Below are 13,008 nucleotides of genomic sequence, written 5' to 3' on the forward strand. Positions count from 1 at the left end.
AGTGAAATTATCAACCCTAAGAAGGGGGTCTGAGGGAGTACCTGACCTTGTGGTTGGGCAGAAGTGTGGGTAGCTTGAACACCCCATTTGTGACTGGCCTCTGCAGTGGGGACAGACTTGTGGGACTGAGCCCTGAAATCCGTGGAGTATGAATTGAATTGTTGGAGAACTTGGAGAGTTGGTTGTGGTTGGTGTCAGGAAATAGAGCACACGGGTGTACTTGAAACATGAACACATCTCCTCCCTCCACTGCATCAATTGACTGCATAAAGCCCCCCCATGGGGGTCCTCTGTGCTCTGTGGTCTCTTGGAAGAATGGAGTCAGGTTCGACTGGCAGTAGGGGAAGTTGGTTTCCAAGATCAAAGATGTGGAGCCTAGCTGAGAGCTATTCCCTAGGTGAAGCCATGGATGCCGAAACGACCCCACTGCCCCCTTCCTCACTAAGGACTCAGAGATTGTGATATCACAGTTGGTTCCCCTCGAAAGGTGGGAATTATCTGACTTTGGGCATTTTATGGGCCTGTGCCCCTCAGTCCCAAGTGCAGAGTAGAGTGACCTGGTAGGTCTCTGATAAAGACTGACGGTTGAGTCCTGCTCTGGACACAAGTGAGCCACCCGACAGAGTCCATTATCAGGACAGATTGGTTTCTTGTGAGACATCTATTCTTTGGAGGAGCGATCACCTCATACACTCTTCCTTTCCCGTTGCTTCCCCACGTCCTTTGGGCTCTTGACTGGTGCCCTTGTGGAAGGTCTCCCTGCCATGCCAAACCTCAGGTGGAATCTATTTCCTATGGAAAGCACCTGCCTCGACTCTTGATTTCCCTCGCAAGACATGTAGCACAGTCTCGTCCTTTTTCTTGGCTTTGTGGGGGGAAAATGATACTACTAATGTGTGTCTTAACCTTTTGATATGGAAAAGGATGTGGCTACCCCAGAGTCCAAAAAAAAAAAGCAAAGGCTTCAAAAATCATACTGCCCCCTATGTCTGGTCTTGCTTATTTCCCTCCTTACAACATTTTTACTGATTCACTGCTTAATGCTTGTGAGACAAGGTCTCTCTTATAGGCATCATTAATTGAGTCCTGAGTTCGATGTTCAGGACAGATTTCTGTGGGAAGGTTTATTGACTGTGGAAAGAGCAGAGAGAAGCCACTGAAATGCAAAAGGAATATGTGGGCCTCTTCTATGTCCAGGCTCTGCATTCTGACCAGTGGCTGAATTTCTTTTTTCTCTCCAATGGGTATGACCTCAGATGTAGATACACCCAATGACAACCTCATGATTTCGGCTACCCTAAGGAGTGTCCAAAGTGGGCATTCAGTTCAGATAGAATCCGAAAGAGGTACTGAGAGGTTCAGCTACACAACTGGCATCATAGACTCCCCTTGGTTGCCCTCTGGCCACCCTACTGGGAAGTAGATCTGGGGAACATGCAAAGAATAGATGTGGGCATTTGCAAAGAATCTGTTCACTAACACAGGAAGTTCCAACTGCCTGCAAAACTTGGATTCTGGATTGTGGATTTGAGAAATAGAAAGCCCTCGTTTATTTATTGGCACTGGGCCTAGGGCTGCTCTTTTCATGGACCCCAAGTTCTACCTAGTGGGGATCATCCTGGGTGTGGATATGTGAAACCTTTCATTTTCTAACGTCAGCATTGTGTCCTGGATGAATTCCTAACCTTGTGACCAGGTTTACCAAAGTAGTACCTTACCAAAGTAAAGGGGTTGTTTTATGCCATTATTTTCTGGGGCTTGATCTCACGAATCTGAGATCATGACCTGAGCCAAAATTCAGAGTCCAAGGATTCACCAGGTTCCCCGACTACATACATTTTTTTTTTTTAAGCATGTATTGTAGTTGCTTGGTTAAGTCCATGGCACTTGGTTTTGTTCTAAAAGGTTTCCTTCTTTATGTATATTTGGAGCTGGTTCCTTCCATTTCCATTGCTACTTTTCATGAACAGATCAAAATCCTGTGTCTATTGAGTGCCCATCCATGAGCCAGAACACACACTGAACCCTGCATTTTGGGGAGTATTTAAAGTACTTCATTTAGAAAAGTACTAGTTGTATGTATTGCCCTCAACCCGTTCACTATTACAGAAATGCAGTGGTGAAAATACAGTGATATTTCCCCCCTCATTATTCAGGGAAGAGTCTGCTTCACATACACATACTGGCCAAGAGATTCACAAAGGTTGAGAGGTAACTAAGTACGTCCTCTCAGCTATACACAGAGAAAAATCAGGTAGTATGCATAGACGGTGAGAGAATGACATAATTTCATTAGTATATGCTTAGAGAAATATGATTTGAAGAATGGAATTTCTGTGAACACTGCTCTTCATTTCACCTGGGACCCATTTTAAAGTATATTCTAGAAATGTCTGGTGACTCTGGAGGATAGAATGGGTGGGGATGGTGTTTTAAATCAAGAGTGGGACCTCTATTTATTCTCAATCTGTTTTTCTTTTCCCTCTTCACCCTGAAGTTTGGCTAGTGACTCTATTGGGGGGGGGTGGCAGGTCATCCCCCCTCATGTCTTTTATTTTCAAAAAAAAAAAAAGAGTGAGAAAGTGTGAGACTGGGGTTCAACTTTCGAAACAAAGCGTTTACTCTCCCATGCCCCCCTTGTCTGTGAAGACAGGCCCCTGTCGACACCAGAAGTTGGCCGCTGTGCAGCTGCATTGACTCTGAAAGGTCTATGATGACACCGTTGCCATGGTGACTTGAGCCTCACCTCTGCTGTCCTTTCCAGCTGGGACTCTTTGAGCTGACCTATTCCTAGGGATTGGTGTTTGCTCTGCTGCTCCAACTCAGAATGGGAAATTGCTGTGGTTCCTGCTGTGGTTCCTGCTGTGATGGTATGTTCCTAATGATCTTCTGAATGCTGTTTGCTATGACTCAGTTCACTCTTTCTCAAACTATTTTTCTCATCGTTGAAAATTTCCTCTCTCCCAATTTCATCTACATATGTTTTATAGTTTTGTTTTATCCCTTGATTTCTACTGTTGGTGGTTCTACTGAGCTAGCAGCCTTGGTTTTTGTCCTCCTTGGAGAACAATGGACTACTTCCTATGATATCCTGCACCCCTCACTTGTCACCCCTAGGTTCTCAAGGGGGAAAATACAGCAGTGTCTATGTTCGTTTAAGTTTTTTTAAGCATCCTAAATTCTATATTCACATTATGCATTTCTGAAATTTAGAGTGAACCCAGAAAGGTTGATACGGAGGACATTTATCATTATTTTCTCAGTGTCTTACAATGTCTGCCCTGTACCGTTCATCCCCAAAGGGGTATGGATTTCAGGATTTTGGGGACATGTGGGTTCGTTCCTATCAATAGTTGCCCCAAAGAGATCCTCAGAATATGAGAGTCTACATTTCAATTTATGACCCCCAAACACACATTTCCATTTCTAAGAACTTTGGGTGTTATCCAAAATGACATTTTCTAGAGATTTCAATGGTATGCTACCACCCGTCCCATTCAGCACCCCAGACGTAAGTATGGTGACAATAGCATGACCTTTTTTTCTCGGTGCCGCAATGAATAGCCGGCCTTTAATGTATGGTGAAAGATGGGTAACTGGTTAATGGATTGAGTTAATGAGTGACCGATAACCAAGTACACAGATTATTAGTGATGCACAAAGAAAAATAGGTGATGTAGACACAAGAGCAGAGACACACAGATTATATATATAAGTATATATGTATATAGAGATGATTGCATACGTTTGCACATAGGATTGTAGCTTGAAAACAGAACGTGTCTACATTAAAGTGGTTTTGATGTAATGTGTTTCTTAGTTCTCCTGAACTTTCATCCAGATCTCTTCCCAAAAGCTAAGCTATGTTTTTTTTTCTGTGAGTTGACAAGGGTCTCAGGAACTCCTAGTTTGTTTGGAGGCACTTCTGTTTGTGCGAGGAATAAATAATGCAAGATGGCATTGTTTCATATGTTTGAAAACACAAGACTTTGTAACAGTGACCCTCCCTTCCTTTACACTGGGATTCATCTCATTTGATCTGCTGACCTTAAGACAGGCAACTGGAACATTCTAGAGAACAGTCATGGATATTTGTGGACAAGGGCCCAAGAGAGTGGATTCAGGGAGACAGCAATAGGTTTGCTCATTTGCTTTTTGTTGTTGTTGCTGTTGTTTGCCTCTGATTCTGTCCAAAGGAAATCGTGTTGGGGTAAAATGCTTGTATTTAGGCAAAGCAGCTGTGTGTCACAGAGCAATGGTCTGGGAACTCAGACTCCCAGATTTGAATCCAGCTCTGGAACTTGTGAAATTGTGAGATCTCAGGCAAAATCTAGACCCTCTAATTCACCTTTCTGACCACGTGACAGGTGTTCATTCTTTCAATGCTCATCACACACTTATGTGATGATTTGTTTCCTCTCCCTGTTCCTCAGGTGGAGGAACGGAGGCACAGAGATGAATGTGATCAGGTTCATGAACTCCTCTAAGTAAAGGAGCCAGGAGGTGAACCCAGGCCTGCAGTCCAGTGCTCGTGCTCTAACTACTGAACTGAACTGCACTTATGACTCAGTCATGGGATCAGTAGTTACTGTGCAAAGAAGCTTTAGCATCTGCATGGATGTCAGGAATTCCCTGAGCCAAGGGGAATCCCAAACACTGTTTGTCATTATGAGGTCACCTCGGTGGTCACATAGCCCAGGGAAGCTCTTGAGCCATAGATGTCCAGATCTTGCCATAGTCATTCATCTGAAAAGGACGTAGAAAGCCTGGTTCATTTGAAGCCATGATTGTGTTCAGTTCAAAGATTCTGAGGGTTTGGAGGCACCGTTTAGGACAAGCCAGTCAAACTCTGTTTGAACACTGGGCTACTCCTCAGCACCTGACCTCAATCTGGTCAGAATGGAGGAGACCCTTTCATGGTGTTTGATGGCATTGTCAGTATGAGTAAGCCCTAGTCATGCTGACATCCTGTGACCTTAGGGACACTGCTGGGACAAGGAAAAATAAGACTCAAAGGACCAGTTCATGATTAACCTTCTGTCCAGAGCTGGTCAGTGCCTGGCCAATCAGTGTCATGGCATGGTCACTCTTCAGGGCATGGCACAAATAGAATAAGAATAGGGAGCATGCTGGGTGGTGCCTGGCTGGCTCCGCCAGTGGAGCATTTGACTCTTGATCTCAGGGTCGTGAGTTCAGTCCCCATGTTGGGCATGGAGCCTATTTTAAAAACAGAGAGAAAAGAATCGGGGACATAGTGTTGTAGATTTGATAACATTCTCCCCATGAGCCCTAAAAAAATGCTTGAATGCCATGAACTACACACTTTAGGGACAGTGACCAACAAGAACTCAAACACTCGTAACAGCCTGCTGTCCATCATCCTTGTTTGGACACGCTTGTCCAGCTGGGCCAGGGAGTGTCCATGCTCCAGTGGGGGCCTTTGCTCCTTCCGGAGCTCTCCCATTGTTGGCTAGTAAGTGCAAGCATGGAGAGAGGCCATGCTTCATGACTATATACACATAGCCTTGCAAAGCAAGACTAGAAGTCAAACAGCATCAAATGAATAATGGTGGTTGGTTTTCAATGATAGAACTTCATTATTGACAAATCGTCAACAATTGATGAGCTTCCTCACAAAGGATGTGAGATGAAATGCAACAGAAAGTCGTGCTTAGATCTGAATCTAAGTCTCTCAATAAAAGGTTGCTTATTATCACGTGCAAAATAGTATACAGCAGATGATAGATTTAAATGCAAAAGCAGGTCTGGGTGATCCTTACGGAGAGTTGTGATGGGGGAGCTTCTCCAGGGTGTGGGTATGGAAGGGTCCCTCTCTATGTGTCCTTTGTATATTCCCTGATTTTTTAAAAAAAGATTTTATTTGAGAGAGAATGAGAGAGCAGAAGCAGTGAGTAAGGGGGATGTGGGGGTGGGGGGAGGAGAAGAGGGACAAGCAGGCACCAAGCAGAGTGCAGAAACAGAGTCCCGGCTCGATCCCAGGACCCTGAGATCATGACCTGAGCCAGGTCAGACACGTGACCCACTGAGCCACACAGGCGCCCCTGAGGGGTCCCTCTCAAAGGAGGTGGGGCTTGGTCCCCTGCCACTGCAGGGTTTAGAGAAGGATGAGGAGTCTATAAAGACTGGATCTGGGGGAGGAAGGAAGGAACAGGGAAGGTGCCCATTCAGAGCCAGTGCAGTCCCGGTTCACTCTTAGCCAGGCCTTAGCCCAGGCAGTTTGGAGACTTACTTAGATCAATACCAGTGAGATACTAGAGGTCATAGGCTTAATTTATTAAACCAGCAAAGCACTAGCCCAGGTGGCCATTTTTCTAGTTAATTCACAGGAACTGCTCAGCCAGGGTTGATCAGTTGAAGGGAAGCTAATTCTTGGTAGAGCTGTCATGTGACAATTAGTTTGGAAAGTCCTGGGTTCTGAATCAGCTTGGGAGCCCCGCAGACCACTGGTCCCTGAGGGTGCTCAACTGGTCCCGGGGAAGGCTCCACGTCAGAGAGCTAGTAGGGTGAATGCTGTGGGAGGATGGCCACAGTTGGGCTTCCCCTGGCCCTTCAGAGGGGCTTGTCAAGGGGCATCTGCACTGTGTTCTGGGTCAGGGGTTGAAACGTAGATGTGTGAAGGTGAGCTAGGATTTGGACTTTGCTGTTGGCTCAGGCACCTCCCCCAGGGCATCCACTGTCTCCCACAGACAACTCGGGGCTGGAGGATATGAGAAAGAGATGAGGGAGCCCTGGTTCAGGGCTGCAGGGCTTGATCTCAGGTGTCTGGGCAGGTGTCAGGTGTTCCGGGACCTCTCTCCCCAAGGAACCAACTCCATTCCTGTCCCGGCTCCCCCACTCAACATTAAGTTGTCTCTATAGCTTGGCTTTGGTAAATAGTGCTGCCGAATATGGGCAGATATTTCTCTGAAATCTAGACTTGAATTCAAATGGATTTCTTATCCAAGAGTGGGATTGCTGGGTGTAATGGTAGTTCTTTTGTGAATTTTTTTGATGAAGTCCCATATTGTGTTTTCATAGTGACTGCATCAGTGTACATTCTCTGTGGGGTATTTGAAGGCTATATGAACCCTAAGACCTTCCTAAAGCCCTCTCTGACTCAGGTGGCTTTGCTAGGCAAATGATGAACCATGGGATCAAAAGTTTGAACTCTGATGAATTTATCACTCCTTTTCCTATGGTCTTCTGATAGCAAGATGTCAACAGCTCTTTCTGTTGTCATGCATTTCCCACGGTCTTGAGAAAACAAAAAACAAAAGTGAAGAAAACATCCATATTTTCTCTAGGTCTCTGGAAGCTGGCCAGGAGAATAAAGCCGAAGGTTCACCCCACATCTGACCCTGTCGAAGGTACCGTGGAAATTCATTCATTAAGTTGATTCAAGAATATTTATTCTAGGGGCACCTGGGTGGTGTCCAACTCTTGATTTTGGCCCAGGTCATGATGTCAGGGTCATGAGATTGAGCCCTGTGTTGGGCTCCATGCTGGGTATGGAGCCTGCTTCAGATTCTCTCTCCCTTTCCCTATGCCCCTCCTCTGCTCACACTCTCTCTTTGTCTCTAAAAGGAAAAAGAAGAAGAAGAATCATTACACTAGTTTTCAGTGTCCCATACTTAAGACAAAAATACCAAGCCATATTATTTTTGTTTCACGTGTGAAAATTTTAATTTAGCTGGTCACTCATCAGTTTATAACCACAGAAGTCAAATGGCATTTGCAACTCAAGTCTGTTCACATTTCATGGTAGGTATAGTGAAGCTAACAAATGGACATTAGTCTGTTATTAAATATTAGGAAAAATAGATCTTTTATTATTTTTAATGAATAGATGTTATTACTTCGAATAGGTTTAGATTAAGATAATAATTGAGCAGATAATATAAAAAGTTTCCCTATCACCCTTATCCCTTGGTGCACAATTTCCACAATCCTTAAAAGCTTCATCAGTGTGGAACACATGTCACGAATCACAAACCAGTGTAGCGATATTAACACTCATTGAAGGCCAGCATCACTAGGAAGGTCTGCTCTGTGTTGTGCAGGAGTATGGGTTTCGACAAATGCGTAAAGTCGTGTATCCACCATGTACAGAGTAACTTCACTGCCTTGAAAATCCTGTGTTTAACCTATTCATGCCTTTGCCCTTTCTCTAGAAATCTTAACAACCGTTGACCTTTTGTCATCTCTATAGCTTTCCTTTCTCCAAAATGTCATCTAGTTGGAACCGTAAAGCATGTTGCTTTTCCAGACTGACTTCTTTCACTTTTATCTATACAGTTCACATTCGTCGATGTCTTTTTGTGACTTGATTGCTCAATTATTTTTTTAATCTTCTTTTTATTATTGTTTGAGAGAGAGAGAGTGAAAGTGTGTGGGGAGGGGCAGAGGAAGAGGGAGAGAGAATCTTCAGCAGCCTCCACGCTCAGCAGGGAACCCGTCTGATGTAGGGCTGGATATCATGCCCCTGAGATCATGACCTGAGCCAAAATCAAGAGTTGGATGCTTAACTAAGTGAGCCAGCTATGTGCTCCGGTAGCTCAGCTATGTTTATTACCGAATCGTATTGCATTGTAAGGGTGTATTGCCGGTTGTTTCTCCGTTCACCTAGTGTAGGACAGCTTAGTCGTCTCTAGATTTGGTGTTCATAAATCAAGCCGATAGAAGCACTCCTGGGCCAGTTTTCATGTGGACACATTTTTCAACTCAACCAGGTAAATACCTAGGAGTGAGATGGCTGGATGACACAGCAAGACTGTGTTTTGCTTGTAAGATTTGATAGGATTCATCAGTCAAACCATCTGGGGCTGGCTCTTCCTTTCTGGGAAATGTATTAACTATCCGTCAAATGTCTTTGATACATGCCTGTTCAGATCATCTATTTCCTTTCAGTGGGTTTTGGTAGTTTTGTGACTTTGAAGGAATTGGCCTCTTTCCTTTCAGGAATCCTAGAATTTTTCCATGTATTCCTTTAGAATCCTTTCAACGTGACGTCTCCTCTTTCATCTGATGTTAATGTGTGTCTTCCCTCTTTCTTCATGGTTAGTCAGGCTAGAGCTTTATCCATTTTACTGATATTTACAAAGAACCAGCTTTTGTCTTGGTTTGGTGCTTTTTATCTGAGAGTTTTTTGTGTTCCATTTCATTGGTATCTGCAATTATAGGATTTTTTTTCTCTTACTTGCTTTATATGACATGACTCTTTTTTGCCTTGTTTTCTAAGGAGAAAGCCTATTCACTTTGAATCTTTCTTACTTTCCAACACAATGACATTCAGTAGTATAAATTCTCCCAGGCACTGCCTTTGCATACATTTTTGTCAACGTATGTTTTCATTTCGTTTAGTTCAAAATCTTTTCAAGCTTCTCTTGAAACTTCCTCTTTGACCATTTTTTAAAAATTTCCAGCTATTTGGGGATTTCCCAAGATTTCTTGCTGTGGTTGAGCTCTAGTTTAATTTCATAGAGGTCTGAGAGCTGCTGTTGTATTGCTTCTACTCTTTGAGATGTGTTGGTGTGTGTTTTATGGCCCAGCATGTGGTCTCTTGCTGAATGTTCCAGTGAGCTGGAGAAACAGTATATTCTGCTAGAGAGTCTGTGCTCCAGGAAACCTGGATTCCCTGTGTTCCCTTTCCTGTCTCCTCAGGGCCATGGTTTGTCCTGTGTCCTCCTCTCTCCATGGATGCGAGAGTGGTTGATTTTTCAGTGTCTTCAGGCTTTTTCTTGTTCATAGGGTGGACAGTGATTGCCATGATCCTTGCATGTGGAGCCCTCTACTTTTGTCTTCATGTGCCCTCAATCGCCCTTCTCCTGAAATGTGTCTTGACTTCAAGATATTTGGGCACACGCTGCTTCCATTCATATAACCAGGTCTCCAAAAACAGCCAAGAAGCCTGTGTCTAGATGTCAGCTTACGTAGCAAAACACATGTTTTCTTTGACGTTCCACCTTTTACATTGGCTGTTATCCTAAGTTAGAGGTTTACAAAATATCAGCCATATGCTTTCACTCAATGTGTTACCCTCCCAGAGGTATGGACTAGTGAAAATAGAGAATATATGTGTTTTTACATATATCCATTGAGTATCCAGCCTTTCACACACAATGACAGACCAAGAAACCCATTGACAGAGATGGATAGATACGCATGTACATAGGGAGTTAGTAACATAGAAAAAAGAAAAGGTAACGTTTTGAGATGGAGACATATGAATTTCTGTATGTAGGCAATTGCATCCTTGTGCACATAGAGCTCCAGTTTTAGAAAAGCACGAGCCTCTATTCATGTGGTTGTGAGGTAATGCACAGGTCAGGTCCCCTGAGTCTGCATCCAGCGCGCTGTGCAAAGGCGAAGCTCTGGTCTTTCGCATGACTGGGCAACAGGTCTTAGCTTGAGGTGCTCACGTGTAGGAGGAGGAAATCACACAAGATGATAGAGTTTCACACGTTGTAGAACATGAGTATGTTAGGTACATAAGCTCTCTCCCACCAGTCAACTGGTGTTCGTCGTGTTGGACCAGATAGCTGTCAGGTCAGGCAACTAATTCATTCTGGGAGCATCATGCACATTATTTTGGGAAATGGCCACTTAGTGTGTCCTCAGGCAGTCAGCAAAAGCATTTCTGAGACCTTTATGTGACTCCTTAAGCACCGGGTCTGGCTTAACATAAAGGAGTCCTTTTTAGGCAAAGCAGGTGTGTGTCGTGGGGAAAGCACTGGTCTGGGAGCTTGGACAGCAGAGTTTGACTGCAGCTCTGAGTTTTGTGGAGTTATGGCATCTCAGACGAGACATTTCACCTCCAAGGAACCTTCCTGAGCATTTCCATGGCATGCTTTACTTACACTAACCATTCAACCCTCACCACCAATGCAGTGTACTTTGCTTGCTAAGGGCACTCGTCAGATGGAGAAACTGAAGCACAGAGCTGAATGTGCCCAAGCACACAAGCTCTTAAGTAGAAATGCCAAAATGTGCACCCAGATGGCTGGGCCCATGCTGCTACTCTGAGATACTGAACTGCACTTCCCACACTGACAAGCATAGCTCTGAGCCATGGGTTCAACAGAAACCATGCAGGATCTTTCCAAGGCCTGTGTATATATCTGAACTGCATGAGTCTACAGAGATCCCAAGTACTGTCTACCATTATGAGGTGGCCTCAGTGGTCACATGGAGGGCAGACTTGGGCATAGCCCTTAGTGTGAAAAGCACACAGAAGGTCCAAACTGTCTGTCCAGCTCACAGATTTTGAGACTGGGAGGCACAACATTGAAAAACCTGGTAAATCTCTCTCAGTGTTGGGTCACTTCTCAGCGGCTGGCCCCAATGGGAATCAAGAGATAGTTTAATGCTCTTTGATTGCATGATCCCCCTGAGCCCCAGAAAGCCTCCAGTGCTGGCAATGACACACCCAAGCAACAAGGACAAATAAGAACTCCAAGTAACATTTGGTTACTAACCCAGGGTCCACTCTTTTTCCTGCACCTCTCTTACAGAGATGGGGTAGAGGACGTCAGGAGGAACCCAGGCTTCCCACTGTAAAGGACCATCCCATTAGTGGATGACTACTGCTAGCACGGAGAGCCACCCGACTCAGTGAACACATACATGAGACACACACTGGACAGAAAAATACCATAAGATTAATGATGTTATTTTTATTTATTTCATATTTTTAAATTTTTGGACTATTTTCTGTCTTTAGGGTGTCTTTATTTTTCATCATTATTTTTGAATGGAAGTAGTTGAGTTGACACACCATATTCTGTTCATTTCAGGTGTACCTTTGCCTTCAATGGCAAAGCCAGGACTCTGTTTCTCCCTTCTTTGCTGCTTCTGTTCTCTGCATCTCCTTCCATGAAGAAGGGGGCTCACCAATAGCCAACTGCAGGCTTTTCTTTTTTAATGTAAATTCAAATTAGGTAACATATACTGTATTAGTAGTTTCAGGGGTAGAACTTAGTGGTTCATCTGTTGCGGTAACAGCCAATTGTCATTCCATCAAGTGCCCTCCTTAAGGCCCATCACCCAATTACCCCATCCCCCCACTTCAGCAGCCTCAGTGTGTTCTCTAGATATATGGGAATATTACTCAACTGTTGAAGGACTCAAATCTTGTCATTGGCAAGTGCATGCTGTTAAACCAACCACATCCCTCACCAACACCCCTTCAGCAGCCCTCAGTTTGTAATATAGATACACTGTAAATTACTCAACCATCAGAAGGAATCAAATCTTGTCATTGGCAACTGCATGCTGTTTAACCAACCACATCCATCTCCACTGTTCTGTCGTTCAAGTCAAGCAGAGCTCTCTGAGTCATTCATGAGATAGAGCAACATGGCGGGAAGGTACTCTGTGTCCTCTAGTCTGTCTCCCATTCGGATGGCCAGTTGGAGGAGCTTCATCCTGGCAGAACAAATAGAGAGACTTCGCTACGGGCAGAGGGAGGGGTGGGGCTCCCTCACGACACCACAGTGTGCAACCAGGCGACCTCTTTGTAGACTAACTGACTCACATCGACCAGGTTGCCTTAAGCTAGAAAGTCAAAGGTCTGTTTCTCCTTCGTTTTCTCATCCTCTTGTTTGCTTTTCCTCACCCACCAAGGAGAATGGCCCAGCAGCAGCTCAGCCCATGCTTCTTAACCAGTCACTCCCATACAGTCTTGTCCCGTGTCCATATCAACAGTGATCACAGAGTAATTCCCGAGTAGGACCAACAATGGACTGACACTTACTCTGTGTCCTTTCAGAGTCTACCAAGGAGGACCTTGGCAAGAAAGCACCATGGCCCAACACATCGAGGGTAAGCTTGGCTGTCTTTGCCTGAGAAAGAAATGTTTCTTACTTGAGTTTCGTCTTTTTGAAGTGAGTTCAGCTATGACAACATGACAGTGTAGTTTTTAGACGTGAGGTACCATTTTCTTGGGGTGTTGGGAGGGGAGGTTGTAAACTGTGTGGTAGGGGACTTTTACTCAGAAGCGGTTTTTGCTCC

The 13,008-nt window shown here is 44.5% G+C and overlaps 1 protein-coding gene across 2 annotated transcripts in view; it reads left to right on the forward strand.

The window, feature by feature from the left end:
- Positions 1–13,008, forward strand: part of LOC123000566 (uncharacterized) — a 127,222-nt gene that overhangs the window by 93,398 nt on the left and 20,816 nt on the right. For both annotated transcript variants that reach the window (XM_057309947.1, XM_057309946.1), the window contains 3 exons: positions 2,650–2,870; positions 7,305–7,367; positions 12,767–12,819. In XM_057309947.1, coding sequence (XP_057165930.1) covers positions 2,828–2,870; positions 7,305–7,367; positions 12,767–12,819 — 159 coding nt within the window. In that variant the 5' untranslated portion in view covers positions 2,650–2,827. The remainder of the gene's footprint in view (positions 1–2,649; positions 2,871–7,304; positions 7,368–12,766; positions 12,820–13,008) is intronic.

The sequence above is a fragment of the Ursus arctos genome, unplaced genomic scaffold, assembly GCF_023065955.2.
Source record: "Ursus arctos isolate Adak ecotype North America unplaced genomic scaffold, UrsArc2.0 scaffold_10, whole genome shotgun sequence".
In the NCBI taxonomy this organism is placed as follows: domain Eukaryota; kingdom Metazoa; phylum Chordata; class Mammalia; order Carnivora; family Ursidae; genus Ursus; species Ursus arctos.